At 49.3% G+C, this 25,173-nt stretch overlaps 1 protein-coding gene across 1 annotated transcript in view; it reads right to left on the reverse strand.

Moving 5' to 3' along the window:
* The window catches only part of COL15A1 (collagen type XV alpha 1 chain), a 116,900-nt gene that overhangs the window by 66,544 nt on the left and 25,183 nt on the right, over positions 1–25,173 (reverse strand). The window contains exons 3-5 of the mRNA XM_010587804.3: positions 3,881–4,428; positions 2,812–2,886; positions 1,183–1,263 (exon numbers count right to left, since the gene is read on the reverse strand). Coding sequence (XP_010586106.2) covers positions 1,183–1,263; positions 2,812–2,886; positions 3,881–4,428 — 704 coding nt within the window. The remainder of the gene's footprint in view (positions 1–1,182; positions 1,264–2,811; positions 2,887–3,880; positions 4,429–25,173) is intronic.

Below are 25,173 nucleotides of genomic sequence, written 5' to 3' on the forward strand. Positions count from 1 at the left end.
GTGAAGAATACTGAATATACCATGTACTGCTAAAAAAACGAACAAACCTCTCTTGGAAAAAGTACAGCCAGAATGCTCCTTACAAGCAAGGATGGTGAGACTTCTTCGTCTTATGTACCTTGGACATGTTATCAGGAGGGACCAGTCCTTGGAGAAGGACATCATGCTTGGCAAAGTAGAGGGTCAGTGGAAAAGAGGAAGACCCTCAATGAGATGGATTGACACAGTGGCTGCAACAATGGGCTCAAACATAGCAATGATTGTGAGGATGGCGCAGGACTGGGCACTATTTCGTTCTCTCGTACATAGGGTTGCTATGAGTTGGAACTGACTCCATGGCATCTAACAAAAACAAAGCTCTACAGTCCTATTCTGCCCACCCAGATCCCGCAGCCATGGTCTATAATTTATTAGCCTCTGTCTTATTTCCATATCTCTGCTTTTTTCTAACCAGAGTAAGCTAGACCACTCGAAGGGACTGCCTGGGACTTTTCAGAGACTCAGACACTGCTTGCTGTTTTCATTAAAAATGGGAAGCTTGATGTTCCCATATTCTGACTCAGTGCTCCTGAAACCACTTCCTCGTCTTGGCCTCAGTGAATTCCCAGGAGGGAGGAGGCTTGCATCTCTGGGAGGATGCTGCCTTTTCTGTGGCCAAACGTGAACCCTCAGGGAGGACTTTGCAACTTTCAGAGGTGGGGGCCCTTTCTTCTCCCTCACAGCTGAGCCCTGAGCAAATGTTTCGACAGTCACTGTTCAGGGTCATTTCCCTCATGCCAGGCACTGGGCTGAGACCTGCCTCTGCACTGCCTCATCTAACCTTGCAACAATCCCATGAGACAGGATAACTGTGATTACCATTTTATGAAAGAGGAACCGAGACTCAGAGAGGCTAAGTGACCCAAGGGCACAGAGCTGGGAAATGACAGAGCAGCATGTCTGCCTTTGGACAGTCCTCTTGTGTCCATGGCACATGGTGGCACTGAGGTAAAAGGCATTCCAGTTCACCCGGGGTATCTGCAAAATGCCCACCAGCCTGTACTTTCCTGAATCTTCCCCCAGGTGAGCCAAAGGTCGAGGTCACAGATCTAAGTACAGAGACATCAAGCCTGGGGATCCCCAATGCCCCTCAGCCCCCTAAAAGTAGACCAAGATTACACAGTGCAACACTCCAGTACTCACGGGGGCTTGAGTGTAGGTGACGGCCTCTAGAATCTCAGCCACTCCATCTGTCTCCTGAAGCCCACTCATCTCTCCTGAGGCCTGCGTAGAGACAAATCACGCCACGCATCAGAGAGGCAGCAGTTTACACCAGAGACTGACAAGTGGGAAAGTAACAAAAATGTGGAAGAACTCTGTGTGTGTGTCTGTGCATGCACACGCATGAGAGAGAACATGGTGTGTACATGAGTGTGCGTGTTAGATATTCTTTTTGTTTCCTTCCACATTTTATTGCTCAAAAACACACACACACACACAAATTTTATTTACGGTCTCTCTAACACATCTATTTGCATTTTTTTCAGGTTCCCTTCAACTTCTGTCAAAAGGCACTCCAATCTTCACAGAGTTGTAACCAGAATTCTACACTGCGAACTGTTACACCCTAAGTATCCCTTTGTGTTGCTACATAATCTTCATAACTAGCCTTCTACAAATGGCAACCAATGAGTCTGTGCTCCATGACTGTGTAACCAATCCCTTATCACTGGGCTCGAGTTGTTTCTACTTTTTCATTATTAACGGTAACACAGAGATGAATGGCTGAACATATGTAAGGTCTTCCTGCGCTCGGCGTCACCGGAGTGCCAGGCTGGGTCACGGGCTGAAGGAGTACAGTCATTTCTTACAGAGTCAAATTCCACTCCAGGGGACTTCCCCACCAAACTGACAGCAGTGTTTGCTAAATTCATGAAATCAACTTATGTTTTATTTTTGGGTTGACACCATTCAAAGACAAACAGAAACTCCAGGAACATGCCACCTCTGCTCGGCCTCTAACTTTTGCATCATGCTGCCCCTTCTACCTGGGTGCCCTTCAGCCTCTTCATCTGGCTACCTCCTGCTTGTCATTAGCCAGGTGTCAACTCCTCTCTGACTACTTTCTGTTCCTCCTCTTTCCCCTCCCTGTCACACCTCCCCTGTGTTTCAATCACACTCAGCTCCGTCCTTGCATTTGGGTGTGTAGGTTATGTGAGCAGCTTGAGGACAGGGACAGTACCCAGATTATCCCTGTATCTCCAGCATCTACCCAGGGCCATCACCTGGCAGGGGAGGGAGGGAGAGAGGGAAGGAAGGAAGGAAGAAGGAAGAGAAGGAAGAAGAGAGGGAGGAAGGAAAGAGGGGAGGGAGGAAGGGTGGAAGGAAAGGAAGAGTTATCTTTTTTCTTGTCCTCCCCCCCCATTTTAGGAACTAATTCATTTGCCAAGCTTAAAAGCTAAATTTAGGTTAGTTTTTATAGGACTTCACACCCAGAATGTCTTAGAGTTTTAACTTTGATTTTAGAATCATGACACCCTCAGCTGGCAGGAAGGCTGGAAATCAGACTATTGCCTGCCACAGCCACGGAAGAACCTAACACCTTATTAAGAAGCAGAACCCTAAACGCCAAAGAGATGGCTGAAGCTCTTAAAAAAGTAAAATAAAAAAATTTAAAAAGCCCAAAATAGGACTTAAAGCAGCCCTTGCCAAGACAAGAGATTTCAGAGATGCCATGACGTTAGAGATGAGGAATTGCCTGGACACCGGACCCTTCCTTGGCAGGCTGCTGCCAGGGTTGCAGGGCCCACTGTGGGGGCTGGGGGCACTCACCGAGGACTCTTCAGCTTCACACAGCTCCTCAGGGGCCTTGGGGTCAGCATGGATGGTGAGCTGCTGTATGGAGCCCTGGGGAAAAGCAGAGGGGTCAGAAGCTGCTGTTTGCACATCCACAGCACAACCTCCGTAACCACCAGCGGAAACCATGTTTTTTTGTAACAGAGGAGAACATGTGAAAGAACGAGGGTGAGAATTGTGACAAGGCCACCAAACCACCCCTTCGTCTTTCTCGTTATATCTCCAGTATGAAACAAACCCCGTTAGCTGGAAAGGTCCTGGGAGAACACTATGTTCACAGCTGGACTAACACAAACCAAAAACACCAAACCAGTTGCCAAGAAGTTGATTCCAACTCATGGTAACCCCAAGTGTGTCAGAGTAAAACTGAGCTCCATATGGTTTTCAATGGCTGATTTTTTGCCAGGCCTTTCTTCCAAGGTGCCTCTAGGTGGACTTGAACCGCCGACCTTCCCATTAGCAGCCAAGCACATAAACGTTTGCACCACCCAGGGACTCCCTCTTAAAATATGCCAAGTGCTTCTACATGGGGTATCTTATTTAACTCGCCAACCTGTGAAGTAAGTTTTATTCTCCCCACTTTACAGATGAGGAAACACAGAGAAGCTCAGAGGATTCAGGTACTGTCTAAAATCATCAGGCTAGTAAGTTAAAGACTTAGCATGGGGAACTAGGTTTTTGAGTTCCAAGCCTAGCATTCTTCTCATCATAACATACATGCCCCTCTGAGGACATAAGAATAAAATAATATTAACAATAAACCCATTGGTATGGAGTCGATTCCGACTCACAGTAACTCTACAGGACAGAGTAGAGCTGCCCTATAGGGCCTCCAAGACTGTAATCTTTACAGAAGCAGACTGCCACATCTTTCCACAAAAAAGCTGGTAGTTTCGAACTGCTGACCTTATGGTTAGCAGCCAGGCACTTAACCACTGTGCCCCCAGGGCTCCTTATAATAATGATATTTGCTGGTATTTACTGCACAGCGAGTCTGTGCCCCGGAGCCTCTCTCATCTGCCGGGAACAGAACTTTGATACTCACGGTGAATCTCTCCAGCCCTGTGGCTCCTGCATTGCCTAAGAAGATGCCCGCACTGGGTTCTATATTCAAGGCCTGAGAGGACCGCTGGAAGGGGATATGGCTGTGCTCCTCACAGTCCACGAGCAGGGCTACTTCCTCGCCCTGGACGATCACGGCAAAGCGGTTCCACCTGTGAGTCATCACTGGCACTGAGAAGACAGCAGCTTCATGGGACACGTGGGAGCCGGGCTCTGTGTAGTAGAGGATGACCCGCTGGTGGCCATCTGCCACACCTGAGAGCCGCAGGCCCAGATAGATGACTTTCTGGAAGGCATCCGTGATGGCGAACAGCACTCCACCTTGGGCGCTGCTGGGCTTCACTGTGACCCTGATGGCGAAGTCCCTGAAGAAGGTGGATGGGATGAGGGTCCTGGCCGGGCGGCCAATGTTGGCGCCAGGCCCGAAGCTGTAGGCTGGGAAGCCACCGTAGCCTGTGACGAAGGACACGGAGGCGGGCAATGGGACACCGACGAGCTCCGTGAGATCCAGGTGGCCCTGGGAAGCTGGTTCTGTAGGGAAGGAAGAGAGGCCATGTGTCACACATGTATTCTACTATGACTGGAAGAGAGCAGGAAAGAAAAAGTCCCACTATATTTTCTAAATTCGTGTTTTTCAAACGTTTTTGGAATGACCCCCAATAAGACATGCATTTACATCGCAACACAATCTGCACATATATTTTCGTTGGTAGCTGCCGTCGCGCACACAAGGGAACAAAACACTGCCCAGTCCTATGTCATCCCCATGATGCGTGTGGATTAGACAGTTGTGACGCATAGGGTTTTCACTGGTTGGCTTTTGGAAGTAGATCACCAGGCCTTTCCTCCTGGTCCGTCTTAGTCTGGAAGCACCACTGAAACCCATTCAGCATCATAGTAACACTCAAGCCTCAGTGACAGCCGGGCAGTGGCTGTGCGTGCGGTGCGTTGGCTGGAGATCAAACCCAGGAATTCTACCATTGAACCACCAATACCTTGCATACATATATAAATAAATACATATCTGCAATACTAAAATAAATATTTCCTTAAACATTATTTACTTTTAATACTCATCGGGCACTCTGACATTTTCTTTCCTATTTAGTTACTATTTTCCATTCTATTTTATTAAAAACCATGCTGGATCAGGGCCACAATAGACGGACCCTGATAGAAACTGAGAAAAGCCCAAAACAGAACCAAAATTTTTCAAAAGTCCAGACTTACTGGACCAGTTGAGACTAGAGGACTCCCTGAGACTATAGCTCTGAGATACTCTGTCAACCTCGAACTGAAACTATCCCCTGAGGTCACCTTTTAGTGAAATAACAGATTGGCACGCAAAATAACGGATATTACCCTTGAGTACAGTGCTCTGTTAAAAAAAAAAATCTACACGAACCCAAAAGGTCAACAATTACTCTAAAGCAAAGATGAGAAGATAAAGGGGCGGGGAAACTCAAGTACTAGAAACAGAACAACCAGCACACAATCAAACAGAATGGTGACACATTTGAAAAATGTAACTAATGCCACTGAACATTTTATGCAGAATTATCGAATGGGAACCTAATGTGCTATGTAAGCTTTCACCAAAAATAGAATAAAATATTTAAAAGAATAGAGAAGCAACTCTTCTTGCAAAAAAATAAATAAAATAACTATCAGGTGAAAAAAAAAAAATCATGCTGAAAACAAACAAAAAACCCAAACCCACTGCCGTTGAATCAATTCCTACTCATAGCGACCCTAAAGGACAGTAGAACCGCCCCATAGGGTTTCCAAGGCTGCAAATCTTTACGGAAACAGACTGCTACGTCTTTCTCCCACAGAGCAGCTGACAGGTTCGAACCGCTGACTTCTGGTTAGCAGCTGAGTGCTTTAAACACTGAGCCACTGGGGCTTTTCACTACCTGCTACCGGGTCATGACAGGCGCTATGGAAAACTTTTAAAAATATTTCCTGTCCTAGAATATGTAATGTGCACCCATCAACGATGAGATTTTTTTCCCCCACTGCTTTCAGTAAAACTGGGTAGGTTTATTTATTTTGTTTTGTTTTATTTTGAATGTGGTCTGCTGTTTAAGTGCCTCAGGGTGTGGGAAAGAATGCAGGGAGAAAGTGAAACGTCACAAGACTCCAGGAGAATTGAAATTTCCATGATCACCATGCAGTAGGCTGGCGTCTTCATCGTCAGCACTCCCTGAGCGCTCACTGCGTACCTGGTGCTGTTCTAAGCTCTTCACAGACATCAGCTCATTTCATCCTCACAACAACCCCAAGAGGTTAGGTACCATCATCCCTATTTAACTTCTGAGGAAACCAAGCCTTAGAGAAAGTAAGAAATTTGTCCATGGTAAATTTGATCCAGCGTCAAATCCAGGGCATGTGGCCTGGAGTCTGGGCTCTTAACCACCACACCTCAGGGGGAGAAATGATAGGCCTCCTTATAGGTTGGGTCGCTAGGTGCCGCTGAGTCGATTCTGACACACAGCGCCCCTGTAATAGAGTAGGACTGCCCCATAGGTTTTTCTAGGCTGTAATCTTTACGGGAACTGATGACCAGGTCTTTCTCCTACGAGCCGCTGAGTGTGTTCAATCCACCGACTCTTTGGTTAGCAGCTGAGCACTTAGCCATGTCTCTTCCCCACCACCATACCCCCATTTCCACCTATTGGCCCTTATCTGAAAGAAAAATTAAAGAGTTATTAGGAGTTTCATTAGCTCCTTCTCAGCCCAGGGCTCCTTTGGTGGCCTGGAAAGGAACCCAGGCTCAGAGCCTTGGACCATCCAACCACTGTCCCTGGGAGAAGACTGCAGGCTGGCATGCAGGGACCCACACCCACTGCCAAGACACCCGTGATGGCCAAGGTGTCAGCAGGACCCAGGGAGAGGTAGACAGAACCACTGCAGCTGAGACAATGGACAAGCAAGGCTTTTTGGCCTTGGAAGTGGTGCCAGGTCCTGAGGGTTCGGTGGATGAGGAGGTCTGAAATGAGTGGGGATCAAATCAAATAGCGGCTTCTTACAGGGCCAGGGGTAGGCAGGCTCACCTGGCATCTGCCTGGGCAACAGCCAAAGGCCAGGGACTCATGAGAACCTCAGTGACAACAGGAGGCTTGGCAGGCTGGTCTCCAGGAAGGACCCTAGCTGCTCCAGGGCACCTCTGAGTAAAGCCCCACCTGATGAATCAAACCTGCTTTCCAGTTTACCCAACTTGCCACTGTCCTCTTGGACACAACTTACTAGCTGTGCGACCTTGGGCAAGTCATATAACTGCTCCCAGGCTGATGTCTTCCTCTATGATATGGGGTGACAGCGTGTGATCCGTGGGGATGCGTAAACGTGACCATTTGTGTAAACTCTGGTAAATAATAGTAGTGATGCAACAAACATTCATTCGCTACTCTTTATTTTTCTAACATTCACTCAATAATCCCAGTGGGCAGAGATTATTACCTCTACTCTGCTGACAAGGAAAATAAGCAGAGCTGGGTGCCTGGGTGCCCTGCCCCCTGTGCCCCTGAGCTCCCAGTAAGGAATAACAACAGCTTTGTTTTTCACCCATGATTTTACTTAGTCTTCACAGCTGTTGTCCCATTTTACAGATGAAGTACTTAGGAAGAGGACGTTACACAGCTAGTGAGTGGCAGGTGGTTTCAAGTCCTGGCCAGTCTGACCTATGGTTGGATCACTGCTGCAGCCTCACTAAGATGGGGCTCTCTCTCATGGGTCCGGTTGAGGCTCAACCCATTCGTTATAGCAATGACCCTTCAACATCAGGAAGGATGGAATCAGAACCCCAGGGGGTCCAGGGATTCAAGTTTCCCATGGGTGGTCATGTGAGTTCCTGGAGGTGTGGGAGAGAGACAGGCCCCAACCCGACCCCACCCTGCAGCACCCACAGGGAAGACTGCCCCCAGTTAGCAACTAGTGTGTACGTGTGCATGGTTTGTGTGCATGTGTGTATGTGCATGTCTGCGTGTGTGTGTGTACATGTACATGTATGCATGTGTGCATGTGCAAGTGTGTGTGTGTGTGAAAATTTATTACGAAATACTTAGGACATTCAAAAAGGTATAAAGAGGAACACTACACATCGATAAAGAACAGTGATGAATCTGTGAAACATTTCATAACATGGAGGAACCTGGAAGGCATTATGCTGAGTGAAATTAGTCCATTGCAAAAGGACAAATATTGTATAAGACCACTATTATAAGAACTTGAGAAATAGTTTAAACTGAGAAGAAAACATTATTTTGTGGTTACGAGAAGGGGAGGGAGGGACGGTGGGAGAGGGGTATTCACTAATTAGACAGTAGATAAGAACTACTTTGGGTGAAGGGGAAGACAGCACACAATACAGGGGAGGTCGGCACAACTGGACTAAACCAAAAGCAAAGAAGTTTCCTGAATAAACTGAATGCTTCGAAGGCCAGTGTAGCAGCGGCAGGGGTTTGGGGACCATGGTTTCAGGGGACATCTAAGTCAATTGGCATAATAAAATCTATTAAGAAAACTTTCTGCATCCCACTTTGAAGAGTGGCGTCTGGGGTCTTCAACGCTAGCAAGCTGCCATCTAAGATGCATCAATGAGTCTCAACCCACCTGGATCAAAGGAGAATGAAGAACACCAAGGACACAAGGTAATTACAAGCCCAAGAGACAGAAAGGGCCACATGGACCAGAGACTACATCATCCAGAAGAACTAGATGGTGCCCAGCTACAGCCAATGACTGCCCTGACAGGGAACACAACAGAGAACCCCTGAGGGAGCAGGAGAGCAGTGGGATGCAGACCCCAAATTCTCCTAAAAAGACCCGACTTAATGGTCTGACTGAGACTAGAAGGACCCCTGTGGTCATGGCCCCCAGACCCTCTGTTGGCCCAGGACAGGAACCATTCCTGAAGCCAACTCTTCAGACATGGATTGGGCTGGACAGTGGGTTGGACAGGGATGCTGGTGAGGAGTGAGCTTCTTGGATCAGGTGGACACCTGAGACTATGTTGGCATCTCTCGCCTGGAGGGAAGATGAGAGGGTGGGGGGGTTAGAAGCTGGCGAAATGGATACCAAAAGAGAGAGTAGAGGGAGGGACCAGGCTGTCTCATTACGGGGAGAGTAATTAGGAGTATGTAGCAAGGTGTGTGTAAGTTTTTGTGTGAGAGACTGACTTGATGTGTAAACTTTCACTTAAAGCACAATAAAAATTATATATAAAAAAAGGTATAAAGAATCACATAAGAAACATGCATGTGCCCACCACCCCACTTAAGAAACAACAGGTCTGCTGAGCTGGAGCTCTTACTGACTCTCTCCAATTACATTCCCCTGCCCTCACCCCAGAGGGAACTGCTCTCTGGATAATTTGGTGTTTCTCATTCCCACCCATTTCTTTATATGTTTACTATAAGGGTATGTGTTCCTAGCAGAATGCAGAACCCTGTGCATGATTCCACACCTCATGTAAATAGTAGCACGCTGCATGCATTCTTCTGACACTTACTTTCCCCCCTTCCCCACTCAGCATTGTATTTTTGAGATCTATCCTTGTTGGTACATGTGGCTCTAGGTCATATATCTTCACAAAAGTACCCTGTGGTACAAATAAACCACAATGTGCCCTTTTTTCTGTTGATGGAAGGTGAGGTCTCCATCACTATTACAAACAATGCTATCTTGGGCTTTCTTATACTCAGGAGCCCTGGTGGCATCGTGGTTAGGCACTCAGAGAGAGAGGCTCCAATTCCTGACTCCCACCCTGCAGCACCCACAGGGAAGACTTTCCAAAGTCAGCAACAAGTGTGTGTGTCTGTGTGTGTGCATGCATGGGTGTGTGTATGTGTGTGCATGTGTGCGCTGGCAGTTGGAATCCACCAGCTGCTCCTTGGAAACTCTATGGGGCAGTTCTATTCTGTCCTATTGGGTCACTGTGAGTCAGAATCAAGTTGCCAGCAACGGGCTTGGTTTTTTCATGTGTATGGTTTTTCTTGGTTTTATACTCAGTCAGGAAATCAAATGACACATTGCATTGGGCAAATCTGCTGCAAAAGACCTCTTTAAAGTGTTAAAAAGCAAAGATGTCACTTTAAGGACTAAGGTGCTCCTGACCCAAGCCATGATATTTTCAATTGCCTCATATGCACGCAAAAGCTGAACAATGAATAAAGGAGATCAAAGAAGAATCGATGCCTTCGAATTGTGGTGTTGGTGCAGAATATTGAATATACCGTGGACTGCCAAAAGAATGAACAAATATATCTGTTTTGGAAGTACAACCAGAATGCTCCTTGGAAGCAAGGATGGTGAGAATCCATCTCACACACTTTGGACATGTTGTCAGGAGGGATCATTCCCTAGAGAAGGACATCATACTTGGTAAAGTAGAGGGTCAGTGAAAAAAAGGAAGACCTTCAACGAGGTGGATTGACACAGTGGCTGCAACAATGGCCTCAAGCATAACAGTGATTGAGAGGACGGCACAGGACTGGGCAGTCTTTCCTTCTGTTGTACATAGGGTCGCTATGAGTTGGCACCGACTCAATGGCACTAACAACAACATACATAGCTCTGAGCGCGTACCTGTGCATGTTCCTCTAGGGAATCCACCTGGGGGTGGAATTACTGGAGGGTACGGGTAGGTGCAGGTTCAACTTCGCTGGATGTCACTGAGTTGTGCTCTGAAGTGGCTTTTGCATCCCCACCAGTAAAGTATTCTTGTCAACACTTAGGGTTTGTGACTTGGGAGAGGTCCTCGGGGCTTTTCAACTGTAGTGATAATGTTTATTTCTTAAACTAGCAACATTCGGAAGAACTACTACCTGACTTATTTTTCATAACTCATTTTATGCAAATATTTCACAACATTTTTAATGAAAAAAATGACCCCCTCCTCAACAGAAGGGCAAGTCTGATCACGTTGTTGCTCTACTTAGAAGCCTTCTGTGGCTACCCAGGTTGTCAGAGTCAGCCAGGCTGCAGCCGCCTGGCTTGAGAGGCCTTTTGCGGTCAGGATCCAGCTGCACTGTCTACTCCACAACATGCCCTGACACAGTCCCCCGGGAGCCCATGCTGTCCAGGTCTTCACACATCAGCCAGAAAGAACATGTTCCCCTCTGCCGTTCACCCCACCCCACCGAACCCCACCCGGCACACACATACTTTGCTGGAATAACTTCTGCTCATCAATCAAGACTCAGCCCGGCCTCCAAATCAACAAAAAACAAAACAAAACAAAAAACCCATTGGTGTGTCTCATAGCAACCCTATAGGACAGAGCAGAGCTGCCCCATAAGGTTGCCAAGGTTGTAACCTTTACGGACACAGACTGCCACATCTTTCTCCCTTGAAGCGCCTGGTGGGTTCAAATCACCAACCTTTCAGGTGGCACCTTAGCACTTAACCATTGTATGGCCCAGCCTCACCTCCCCTGAAATCTCGTTTCACCTCCCACAGCCCCCCTCCCCTGGGGGCCCCCAAACTGGGGTCCTTCATCATATAGCCCCAGAATACTGCATATGTCATTGTTGGGTCTCACGTCTCTCTCCTCACTGGAGGATGAAGACAAGGACTGCACATTCATCTCTGTTCCCAGCGCTCAGCCCAGTGCTGATGGGGGAAAGAATGAATGAGCAAACGAATGAATGAATGAAGTCCAACCCCCTCACTTTACAAAAACTGAAACTGAGGTTGAAAGAGAGGAAGTGTTTGCTGGCCCCAAACTCAGATCTGATTCTCAATTTAATGCTCTCTAATTTGCAACTTACTTTAAAACAGAAATTAACTTTAAGTATAACTCAAATCCCAGAAGGTATAGACGAAAAGATGAATAAATCTGGTTGAATTTGACTACAAAAAATAAAAAAGCTCTGCACAGCAAAAAAAAAAAAAAAAAATCCCCACAATGCCAAATAAAACCCAAAAGCTGGGGGAAAAAATATTCACTACATATATCACAGACGAAAAGCTAACTTCCCTAATACATGAAACACTCCTACAAAGGAACAAGCAATATTCATAGGCTTAAATTTTTATTTTACTCATTTTATTTCTAGTAACCTATTGCTGTCAAGTCGATTCCAACTCATAGCGACCCTGTATTTCCAGTAAAGGACATAAAAATGGCTCTTAAACTTATGAGAAGAAACTCAACCTCACTCATCGTGAGAGAAATACAAGGTAAGACTACGAAGAGATCCCACTTGCCCTATCGGATTGGCAAAGATCAGAACGTTGGCTAAGAAGCTATGCTGTCAAGGCTGTGGGGGAAGAGGCTCTCTCACATATGACTGGTGGGAGCATGCGCTGCTATAACGTCTGTGGGAGGCAATTTGACAATATTGATCAAAATCACAAAGGCACATGGACTCTTTGACACAGTAGTTATACTTCTAGGGTTTTTTTTTCTTTTGCACATAAAGTTACATATGCAAATATAAAGTACTTATAAGAATATTCGCTGCAGTGTTATTTAAAATTCATCTAAATATCCATCTTTGGGAATGGCTAAATTAATAGTAGGGTATAATACACCTAGACAATGAATGACGATACAGCCTTTAAAAAGATGTGATTCCACAGGGACTAATATGAAACAATCAACAAGATGTATTATGGAAAATAAAATAAAAAGGTGCAAAACAGAATTGCCCTCAGTTGGAAATATATATATATATGTAGTAGAATACATCTAGAAAGATATTGAAGACAGTGGTACCAAAGGTTGTCTCCAGGGAAGGGAGCTGGGTGGCTGGGGGCAGGAGTATGAAAGAGACTTGTTTTTCTCTGGATGCCCTTTTGTACTTACTGAATTTTATACCATGTACATGGTATGAAAAATAAAGACATTTACATATTTTTAAAGACATTAACTTCCCCTTTAGAAATGATAAAACCTATTCTTGCGGCCCTTCACTGAGATACAGCGCATATTTGTTCAAAAACAGAGGAAGAAATAAAGGAAAGGAGGAAGGGAGGGAGAGAGGGAGGGAAGGAACGTAAACAAGAAAAAAAGCAAAGAAAGCAAACGAAAAAGAAATAAAAGTAAACAACCCACTGGGACCTCCTTTCTTCCTCCCATTGTTTAAAGGAAAAACAAAAAAAAACCATGAGCACCCCACTGTCCTGCATTCTTCTTCATTCATCTACTCTGGTGATCAAGATTTTCCTCTAGTTCCTGCCTCTCTCTCTCCCTTACCGAATGGGATGGGGAAGCTCCCTTCTAGCTGGGATGCTCCAGGTTTGGGAGAGTTCAAGATTCCAAGGCAGGTAAATGGGTCAGAGCCTCACATCCAATGGCTTGTGTCCAAGTGGTGTCCTGGGGATTCAAGGGCTGGGTTCATGGGACTGGGGCGGGGAGGAGGGAGGTGCAGGGGTAGACAGGTTCCCACCTGGAAGCCTGCTTAGACCAGCCCAGTGTTTCCCTTGGCTGGTGTAGCCCTGGCTTTCACATGGCAGTTCTGGGAATTTGTATTCCTAGAGGGATTCTGCTAATAATAATAATCACAAATCTATCCAACTTCCTTGTTATATAGACAAGGGGAATGTGCCATGACCAGAGACACAACCGGAAAGTGGCAGAATAAGCAGTGAAGCTGGAGAGAGGGTGGCTGTGGGGCTGATTTTGAATCACAAGTTGCCAAACTAGTGCCCTTCCGACACCCCCTGGCTGCCCCAGCCCTTCCACTGGGGCACTGGCCATTGGGTGGCCAACTGGAGAGCCAGCAAAAGAAAGAGCCGGCCAAGGAGAATGCTCTCGGCTTTGGACAGAGCCAGGTTCAGGTGCAACCTTGGTCATTTACCAAGTGTGTGGCCTTTGGGCGGGTGACTTAATGGTGATGGTGATGTAGGGGTGTCCCCACCCAGCTTACATGGTTAAGGTGGGGCTCCATTGATAAGAGGGAGAGAAGCACAGGTGCTCAGCATATGGTAGCTATCGGTGCTCGATTTGATTCAAACGTACAAGCTTTGCAAAAACCAAAGTCTGCAAAGAGATCTCTTCTCTCCTTCCCACCTTGCCGCCCAGGCCTCAGACATGCGCAGAGGAGAAGCGTACAGCCAGCCAACAGGCCTGTTTCCACTGGTCTGGCCACAGAAGGAGCCAAGCCCACAACTCTCCAGGAAGCCCACATCAGCCCAGCCCTGCCCTCAGCTCCCTCACTTCTCTCCCCATGCAGGCCTGTGGTGGCGTGGCAGACAGTGACCCCTGGCAGGGAGCGACCCCTGGCCTGGAGTGACCCGTGCTCAGGGATGCCCCTGGGGCTGTTGGCTCCTTTCCACTTGGCCTCCAGCAGGAGGGCCACCTGTTTAGGCAGTCACCAGGGAGGGGAGAAGCCAGGGGCCAAGACAAACTGGCCCAGCAACTTGGTCCACGGCTTATCCCTGAATGGCTTTGCGCTGATCCAAGCCAGAGGATGGGAAGGGAGGTCACAGCTGGTGGGAAGTCACTCCCACTGTCCTGGGTTGGGGAAAGACGAAGCAGAGGGGCGCCATGCTCAGAAGGGCTGATCATGGAACTCTCCAGCCTCAGGAATCTTGGGGCCCTTCCTGGGAGGAGGCCGCATTTCTCTATAGATAGTTAATAATACCTTTTTTTTTTATCTTGTAGGACAGTTGTGTGACTTGAATAAAATAACTAAAATGCTCAGCACACTGCTTAGCATACAGAGTGCTTAATAAAATGTATTATCCTGTTATTTTTCCACGCACTTGTCATACAGGAACACTCAAAGTTTCCCCAATGGGTCCTATCCCTTCACACCTCCAGGCCTTTATGTATCCTGTTCCCTCCACCTGAGGAACTGCTCCCTATTGCTCAAGGTCCAGCGTCAATGTTGTCACCACCTCCATGAAGTCTTCCTGGATTGCTCCACCAGGTGATCTGGGCAGTCCTGCTCCAGGGCTTGACCCTGACCTCTGTGTAGCATTCATCATGTCATGTCAAAAATGTGGCAGACCCCACCATCTTGGGAGCTCCTTGAGTGTAGGACTGCCTTCCATCTCTCTCTGTCTTCCCAACACCCAGGCTCTGGCCCCAGCGGGTAGTCAGGAAGTTCCTGCTGGATGCACTGAATTCCAAGCATTCCAGAATTGGAAGTGCCAGGCTCAGAGTCTGAGGCGCCACCGGTGAAGATCAATGAGGTCAGGCCTGGGCCCCACGCCCAACAATAACCTCACTGCAAGCTCATTCATCGCTTGAGGTCTGGGCAACCCTCCCTTCCATCTCAGTGATGCTAGGTCCACTGGCCCAGGAAGTCCCCCAGGGGTGCACATAGCCATGGGGCAACAAGAGAGACCGAGGAAGGAAGGGCTTTATCAGTGTCCTCAAATTGATGACTTGGAAGAAGAGGTTGAAAAACCCTCACTGAAAATGCATTAATGAATTAAGTGCATTAATGAAGTGAGAGGTTAAGACAGAGGTCAGAGTCAGCCCCAAGACATGTCGTGAAGGCAGTGAAGATGCATAGAATATATCGAAGTGAATATAATTCTGAGAGTTCATCTTGTCTAACGCCCTGATGTGCAGATGGGGAAATTGAGGACAGGGAGGGGAAGCAGCTTGCCCAAGAGCACAGGTAGAGTCAATGGCAGAGCTGGGACTTGAACTCAAAAGCCCCCACATCATGTCTTGTGTGGTGCTGGGGATACAGAGCCGAACGTGGAATGCACGCGTCCAACAAGTTCACGATCTAGGTGCCTCGGTGAACAGTTATCTGCTCATGTTACCCACAAGCTCCAGAACCTTCAATGGTTCCCCAGTGCCTTCAGGATCAAGTCAAAATTCACTTCTGCTTCATCTCTCATTTTCCCCTTTTCCCAGTCACTGTCTTCATTCACATTGTTCCTTCTATTGGTAACACCTTCCTCATCTTCTCACGGCCGATTCTCAGCTGCACTCTGCTCCCAGGTCACCAAGCCCCACCCCATACACAGAGCTGAAGACATCGCCCCCTCCTCTAAACACCCACATCCTTCACTGGGGCCTGTGCACTGCCTACCTGAGTTGTGCCGACTTGGGTACTAACAGCTCTCCCCTGCTGGACCATGAGCCACCTAGGGGCTGGCCGGGGCCTGATTCAGGGCGTGGCACACAGCAGGCACTCGGCAATGTGACCTGAAGGAAAGGCGACAGGGAGACGTGACTGGGCCTCGCTCCCCCCACATCTTCAGTTCAGCTTCCTGAGCACAGCCCTATGGCAGTCCCCTCCCAGGGAGAAATGAGAGGGCCTTAGAGATGGGCAGGCAGAGGAAAATCTGAGCAGTCACTGCAGGGTGCGACTTTCCTCCCCAAGGGTCCAAAGCCAGTTTCCACGGAAACCAGGGAAGAATCCTAGCGATGAAGAAACAAACAGGGCAGGATTCAGGCTTTCCTTCCACAGAGACGGTGGCGACCTGGCCAGAGGAGGTGAAGCCCCACACTGCCCACTACGTGGCCAGGGGAACTCCTCCCTCTCCTCATCTCAGCCACAGACTCTGGGACATCCCCTCAACGGCTGACCTCAGTTTCCCCTTCTGTGCAACGGGGCAGGACTGGGTGCCAGGTTAGCCCTTCTATGTGCTTGGTTCTGAGGCAGTGCCCTCTGCTAGCCTGGATTTTGGAGCCTCGCCTTCCTGGGGAACTGTGTCTGGCAGTGAGGAGCTCCACCTCACAGATGATCATCTGGGACCCGAGCCCAGCACTCGTTCCTGTTAGCATTTAAGGCCTGAAGAGGCCAAGGAGCATTCCTCTGGCTCCGGAGAGAGAGGCCAGATAGAGGCCTGACCAGGGAGGCCGAGGACTCCCCAGGGAGCCTGCGCAGCAGCGACCCCTAGTGGACACGCGTAGAATTGTGCTTCACCAAACAGAGCTGAACAGAAGGAAACTGGGACCACTGGGATCCTAGCAACAGAATCAGAGTCAGGGGCCTAGAAAGGACCCAAGACAGCAACCAGTTCCACCATCTTACTGTACAAATGTGAGGTCCAGAGCAGACCCAAGGTCACACAGTGAGCTGTGGCCCAGCCACGACTAGGACCCAGATGCCTAGCTCCCATCCTCTGCTCTTTCCCACACCTGCTGCCTGGAATGCCAAAAGATGCCCCTGCCCCGCATCTCTCTCATTCCCACCTGAGGTTGTGAGGACTAATGGAACTCCAGTTAGCTTAAACGGGGACACACTGACTGCTTTGAGTTGGTTGGCTGGAGGGTGGGGTGGAGATAGCCCTATGATGGCCAGGGGCTGGGTTAGAAGTCAGGGGGCAGAGGTGGGGAACAACTTCTCTCAGACGCCAGCAGGACCCCTCTGGCCTGGACTTCCCTGCACTGTGCCACTGGGGAGACGGAAGGTCCCTGATAGCCCCTCTACTGCCTACAGTGTGAGCCAAGAGGCCTCAGAGAACCCAAACGTTCCTCCCCCTCTCTCCTTCTCAGGCTGGAGGAAGGAGTTCTTGCACCTTCTCAGGCCTGTTCTTTCCCTTCCTTTTGGACACCCCCACAGAGAGGCAGCCCCTGAGGACTCTTGTGTATCTATATCAGACCTCCTGGTCTGTGGCTTCCGTTCTTCTCACCTCCCCAGAGGAACAGAGAGTTCGGAAAGCCAGAGATGTTGTGCAGAAAGAGGGCAGCCCAGAGTCTGATGAAGGAATCTCCCGTGCTACACCCCCACCCAAAGGCCAGCTGGTCTCTGCTTGCACATCTCCACTGTCGGGGAGTTCACTCCCCTCAAGACAGCCCTGGCCACTGCTGGACAAATTCTTAGGCTCCAGCAGTAGGTTCTCATATGGAACTGAGGCGTGTCTCCCTGTAACCCCCACCCACCCAGCTGGGCCTGGCTCTGCCCTTTGGGACCACACATAAATTGGCTTCTGCTTCCACATGAGGGTCTCTCAGATGCTGCACGAACGAGATGGTGGAAGAATTGAGGCCTGGGAGGCAGGGCCCTGGGTTCTAGTTTCTGCCACAAGATCAGTGTATATGATCTTAGCTTCTCTGAGCCTCAGCTTCCTCATCTGTAAATGAGAGGTCGGACTAGGTTTCCAAAGGCCCTTGCCAAGTCTGAGAGTCTCAAATTCCGCATCCTCCTAATTTCCAGTCTCTTTTCTCTGACCACCCTTAACTGTCAGTTCCTTCAACCCACAGCCTTCAGGCCTGGAAGGAATGACTCCAACAGGGGCCAGGACAAACCCAGTCCTTCCCACAGACTTTGTCTTTGGGCAGCACACTGGCTAGAGGCAGGGAGCACTGTGCCCAGGAAAATGTCACAGCTCTCTGCCTGTGTGAAGTCTGCCCCACCCAGGCTGGAGTCTCTGGAGGCTTCAGCTCTACCTGGCTCCCTTCCCTAGGAAAATGAGCACAACAGAATTTGTGCTGCATGGGGATCCGCCAGTACCCAGCAAATCAGCAAGAGGTTCTTGGAAAAACCTACTGACCAATGCATTTCTTAGAAAAAGCACCGTTTCCCCGCCAGGGAAAAACTCCTGGATCAACTTAGAAGGGAGACCTGGGCTTGGCAATAATCAAAGACCCCATTTTTCTGAATTACAGAAGAGCATTTTTCTACATGTAAACTTAGAACGCCTCCTTCTCTTTTCCGGTTTTCATATATAGCATAGGAATTTTCCTGCTCAATGAAGTTACTGTGTGAGCTTTCCTCTTCTCTCTCTCTCTCTCTCTATCCCTTCCCACTGTCCCTCTCTTTCTCTGTCTCTCTCTGGGCTCAGGCTTAAGCCGAGGAGAGGATGGGGTCGGGGGAACCTGGAGGTGGGGTCCAGGCCTGAGACAGAGCCCTGGCAAGGTGTGGGCCTTGTAGCATCACTCTGGCAGCTGGAAGGGGTTCGGCCCAGTTGAGGTCCCAGCAGGAAGGTGAAGTCATTACCTGTCTAGAGCCCTCTCCAGTTTCCAAAGCGTCCCCTCACCTGTTCCTTCCATCGTGATTATCGCCTCATTTTGCACAGGAGGGATTAAGCTCCAGAGAGGGGATGAAACTCACTCAGAGCCCGTGGTGCAGAAGTCAGCACTGAGGACCCAAAGGTGGGCACTGCCCATTACTGCCTCCTTGTGGCTTTCCTTGTGGCTCTCCCCAGGTCAGCTCCCATAGCCCTTGCCTATCCCTCCACCCAGACACCCTCATGCTTTTGTACTCTAATGGTTAGTTCTCGGTCCTTCTCTGATAACACTGACTGTGGGCACCTGGGCATGGGCCACGCCATCTCATCTCTTGGTCCCCAGCACCAGGAGAGAGCCTAGCAAGGGTGACCTATGTTTTTGATTGAATGCCAAGAAATAACAATAATAGCAGCAGCTGAAATTGGCTGTAATCTTGCTGTATGCCAGGCACTGTTCAAAGCACTTTCCATAAATCATTTCATCTTCACATTTGATTCCCTGTGAGGTATATAATATTATTATCCCCATTTTACAGGTTAGAAAACCGAGGCTTGGAGAGGTTAAATTACTCCTCCAAGGCCATGCAATTCATATGTGATTGGACTCAGAATTCAAACCTGAATAGGTAGCATAGCATGGTGTGAAGGTCCCAGTCCTCACCACACATCAGAGTCACCTTGGGGATTTTTTAAAAAGTCAGAGTTCTGCCCCTCCTGCCAGGCCCTACTGAATTGAGTCTTCTAGGGCCTGGCCTGGGTGAGTCTGATGCCCACCCCCAATTGACAGCCATGGATAAAGGCTTACCACCTGCTTTGGCATCAGACAAATCCAGGCTTGAGCCCTAGGTCAGCTGCTAACTGGTTGTGTGACCTTGGGAAAGTCACTTCCCCTCCCTAAGCTGCAAACTCCTAATCGGTACAGTGGGACAGCAGCAGAACCAGGTCACAGATCATTGTGAGAAGGAATAACACAGCAGGCGGCTGCGCTGCAGCCCAGGGCCTGGCAGGTTGCGTGCATCTGTAAGCAGTGAGAGTCCACTGATTGGATGGTGACTATGGGCCAGGCACTTCCCAAGCCTCAAGCACACCCACCATTCGGCTGAGTTCAGCCAGAGAGAGCTTGGTATGATGCCCTCATTCTGTGACCTGGGTCTTTTCAGCGTTCCTCCCTCCCACACCCCCAAACATCCATTAACCCCTTGAGTCCTGGCAGGAATCAGCCCTGCTGTAAGTGCTAGATCTAAGCCTCAGGAAGCATGCAGTGGGGTCTGCTGTCTTGCTGTGGGGAGGGTCTTTATACCCCTTCCTCCTTCCCCTTCCCCAAACCTCCACTCAGTGAACCCCTTCCTCTTCTCCTTCCCCAAGCCTCCATTCAGAGCGCCCCCTCCCCAGGCATCACATGGACCAGGTGGCATGGTGAAGGCTGATGGGTGTGGCCAGGCATGAGCAGCCATGGGCATCTGGGAAGCGTTTTATAGTCAACTCCCAGTTTTTGGGCTTTCCTTTTCCATTTGGGGAACAAAGACTCTTTGAGTGAGTGTGCTGAGGGCCTAAATCCTAGGATGACATCAACCAAATGACTCATAACCCCGGCAGGCAGCTCTGAAGGACTCAGTTCAGGACTCTTCGAGGATAAGGGGCCGGTCGGGGGCACGTGAGGGGCACCTGATGGGAATGTGCAGCGACCTGCTGGAAGTCAGTGCCCTACAAACTTCGGCTCCTGAACACCGGCAGGCCTGGCATTTGGAGGAGACGGCAGCTGGCAGGGCTGGCAGGGCCAGTGTAGAAGACGTATGGACCAGAGGGTTTCAAACTGCATTCCCAGGGCCAGGGAGGCAGGGAGGATGAGGAGGAAAGGTCTTGCCCCTGTGGCCCAACACACACACATACACACTCACTCACTCATATATACTCAAACATACACACTCTCATACACAGATTCGCATTTATGCACATACTTTCACATACACCACACACATTAACACTCACACAGTCTTACACACACACACCTACTCATTCACAGATACTCTCACACACATTTCATACACACCTGCACTCACATACTTTTTCACCTCCACTCACATACACGGTCACACATTAACACACTCATATACTCCTTTGGGGATACTCTCACATTACACACATACTCCACGCCAGAGCAGACTGGACTTCATCTCTTTAGTATATTGGGTTCCAATTAGAGTCTCATTTGAAGAAAGGGTTCTGCAGCTAAAAAGCCCTTCCAGGTTACAGATGTTGGCATCGAAAGGGGAAGGTTTCACCTAAGGGCACACAAGACAGGTCAGCAGCCCACTCCTTCTACTCTCTTTGGGCACCGCTCTAAAGCTCTGGAGAGCTTTGGCTGCACTGGGTACCCACAGGGTTTCAATTTCTCTCATGTGGGTACATTGTATTTTCCTCCTTCCCCCTTGGCAGTAAAACCTTCTCCCCAGCATATTGGACCCAGGCTCAAGTCTTCACAAGCCTCGAACTCAATTAATCCGTTCTCTTGGAGGGAATGCTGGAAGTGGTCCATAAGTAAATACCAACAGCTGATATGTACCTCTGACACGTGGCGCTGGGCCCAGAGCCTGGCACAGGTAGGCAGGTGCTCAACAAACATTTCATGAATGAACGAGGGAATGAATAATAACAGCTCGTGTGTATGGAGCCCTTACCACGTCCCAGCAGCAAGTGCTCTGCCTGTATAGCACTGGTTCCCAGCCCCAGCTGTACAGCAGAATCACCTGGGGAGATTTTTTAAATTGCTGATGCCTGGGCCCCACCCCCAGTGATGTCAGTTCATTTGGTCTAGCTGTGGCCTGGCCATGGGGAGTTTGGAAGAGATGGTGCCAATTTGTAGTCACTGAGGCCTTTCCAAACACACTTGATGTGTATTCTAGTTGTTCCCAATCTACAGATGCAGGACCTGAGGCACAGAGACGGTTAATAACTTACTCAAGGGCACAGCTCTCAAGTCAAGCACTGGGGATTTCCAAGCCCTATTTTTTTTATCTTTGTGAGGCAAGGAGTTGAGTCCCCCTCTGCTCCTCCCCAGGAATGGAACTTTAACCAGAGGCTGACCCACTCCGTAAGCATACCGAGGGTCCCAGGCCTCAGTGACCTCAGACCCATAGCCTCTCTGTTCCCATTGCCCTGGCCACGCCAGCCACCCCACCCATCACTCTGAGCCTCAGTACTCCGCGTCTCCCTGCTAGATACCAGGAATGGGGATCTGCTGATGGTGAGACAGTCTGACGGGCCTGGTCTTCGGACCTGAACTACGAGGGCAGGGTGCTCTGGCCCTGCTGGCCGATGGGCAGCCCCTGCTCACCTTGGCTGACCTGGAGTATTTTTATTCTTTTTCTTATTGTACTTCAGATGAAGATTTACAGAACAAACTAGTTTTTCATTAAACAGTTAGTATACATATTGTTTTACGACATTGGTTAACAGCCCCACGAAATGTCAGTACTCTCCCTTCTCGACCTTGGGTTCCCTATCACCAGCTTTCCTGTCCCCTCCTGCCTTCTAGTCCTTGCCCCCGGGCTGGTGTGCCCCTTTAGTCTCATTTTGTTTTACGGGCCTGTCTAATCTTTGGCTGAAGGGTGAACCTCGGGAATGACATCAATACTGAGCTAAAAGGGTGTCCAGGGGCCAGACTCAGGGTTTCTCCAGTCTCTGTCAGACTAGTAAGTCTGGTCTTTTTTTGTGAGTTAGAATTTTGTTCTACATTTTCCTCCAGCTCTGTCTGGGACCCTCTATTGTGATCCCTGTCAGGGTAGTCTGTAGTGGTAGCCGGGCACCATCTAGATGTGCTGGACTCAGTCTGGTGGAGCCCGCGGTGGATGTTGACCTGGCATATTTTTAGAGGTGGCAAGAGGATCTATGAGCAGCCTGGTTGTTGGTGGTGGTGGCTGCAATCAAGTCGGTTCCGGCTCATAGGGTTGTCAAGGCTGTGACCTTTCGAAAGCAGTTGCCAGGCCTGTCTTCCGCGGCACCTCTGGGTGGGTTCAAACTGCCGATCTTTTGGCTAGTAGTAGATTGCTGAACCACTTGCGCCACCCAGGGACTCTGAGCATCATGTTGCTGGGAAGAAAGGCTTAGCCAGCTCTCGCTTCAAACCCTGGGCCTGCATTTAAAGGCTCTGTGACGTTGGACAAGATAACTCTGCCTCTCTGAGCCTCGGTTTCTACATCTGTAACGTAGAAATAATGCCATCTACTTCAAGAGAGATTTCTGAGGATTATCTGAGATGAAACACCGAGCAGAGGGCCCACCAAAAGCATACCTTTAATAAATCACAGTGGTGGTTGTTACTGTTATTATTATCAATGACATTAGCCTTCTTTTCTCTCCCCTGACTATTGTCTATAACGGCCCTGAAAAGTAACCTTGTGCAATTTTCCCTCCGGGCCTCAGTTTCTCACCTGCAAAATGAAGAAGATACAACCTTTCTCCATAGATGCAGTGAGGATCAAACGTGGCTCTGAATGTGAAAATCCTTTGTCAAGTGCAGCCTCCCCAGGCATGAGAAACAATTATCTCTGACAGAGGGTTCCAGACAAGTGGCTAGGGGCCGGGAGTGGTATTCTCTCAGACTGGTAAAATTTGAACACACTGAAAAAACGTGGCCAGTGTAGCTTCATAAGCAGAATTTCCGGCCCCAGCCTGGGAATGGGTTGTATCGAGTAAGATGGGGCTGACCAGGAGGGGCTGGAACCTTGAAATTGCCTTACCACACACCTCAACCCTCACCCCCCAGGGCAGGAAGCTAGGGACAGGGGCCTAGCTACTGAAAATAGCGCCTACAGCAATTAGTTTAAAATTGCTGAATGTTCTCTCACAGCTGGCAATGGAAATTGCTATGGCCAATAGAAACTGCTCTTTAATGCCCCTCCTCAAGTGGCACCCAAGGCATGCCCCTACCTGCCATACCTTGGTGATGCCTCTGGTAGGGCTAGAGCCCAGCCGCAGCTGCTGGAGAAAAACCAATGATGGTAATAGTCCATGTTGGCTGTGGCTGGCTGAATGGTGGCCCCCAAAAAGGTATGTCCACGCCCTAATCCCTGGAACCTCTGGATGTGACCTTATTTGGAAAAAGAATCTTTGCAGCTATAATTAAGTTAAGGATCTTAAGATGAGGAGGTATCCTGGATTATCCACGTGGGCCCTAAATCCAGCGACAAGTGTCCTTAAAAGAGAGACACAGAGGAGATCTGACAGATAAGAGGAGGCCACATGACCACGGAGGTAGAGGCTGGAGTGATGCTGCCACAAGTCAAGGGATGCCGGCAGACACCAGAAGCTGGAAGAAGCAAAGAGCAGATTCTCTCTGAGAGCCTCTGGAGGGAGCACAGCCCTGCTGACACGCGCTAGTAAGTGGCAGAGCCAGGATTTGCACCTAAGCAGTCTGGGTTCAAGCTCCAGAGTCTACCAGCTTATCAATTCCAACAGTAGTTCTCCAAGTATGGTTCTTGGACCACCATATCAGTATCACCTGGGAACTTATGGAAATGCAAATTCCCAGGCTCCACCCCAGTCCTACTAAATCAGAAACTCTAGAGTAGGGCCCAGTACCCTGTGTTTTAACCACTCCTTCAGATACTTTCAGGTACCTGATACAAGCTCAAGTTTAAGACCCACCACCCTACACTGTGCTGCTGAGACCTAAGGTGGGGTCCTAGGACCTGGACAGAGGCCAGTCATTCAGAATCATAGAGCAAGAGATACAAGCAGGCAGCCAGCAACAGAGAAGTCTGACTTAGGGAGCAAAGACCCACGCACAGGACTTGGGGGGCAGGACTCCAGCCATTTCCAACAGCAGAGCAATTGAGCTACCTCCCAGCCAGGCTGATGTCCCCTGAGTGACTCTATTATACTGACTGACAACAGGAGGGTGCTAGGGCCTGGAGTGAGCCAACCAAGTAGTCCCAGCTGACGGAGAAGGAGGCTGGCGAGCAGGAAGCCTGCCCAAGGCAGTCCCTGGAGGTAAGTGGGATGCAGAGAGGCTTGTCAGCTTTTGGTGGGCTGGAGCCTGGGCCTGGGTGTGTCAGGGAGGGTTCCGCACCTGGGAGGAAGCTTGGGGCCTCCAAGAGAACCACTTCCCTGGGGAAGTGTGCCCTAGGCAGGAGGGACCCATGCCTTCCAGGAAGGCTGGTAGAAGCTACTTCCCTTGCCTCACAGTGGGCTTAGGAGCCAGAAAACACTGCAGAAGGAAGCCCACTCTAGCCACACTGTGAAGCTGGGCCTGGTGGCCTCCCATTCTCCATGAGACTCCTAGGTTGCTACAAATGGCTCACACCATCTCACCAGGATGTCCTCCCTGGGTGTTGCCCAGGAAGCTTCATTTTTACCCTGAGCAGAGAAGACCCTCACTGTTCTGCCATTATCTGTTTACTTGCCCCT

This window comes from Loxodonta africana, chromosome 9 (assembly GCF_030014295.1).
Source record: "Loxodonta africana isolate mLoxAfr1 chromosome 9, mLoxAfr1.hap2, whole genome shotgun sequence".
Classification (NCBI taxonomy): Eukaryota; Metazoa; Chordata; class Mammalia; order Proboscidea; family Elephantidae; genus Loxodonta; species Loxodonta africana.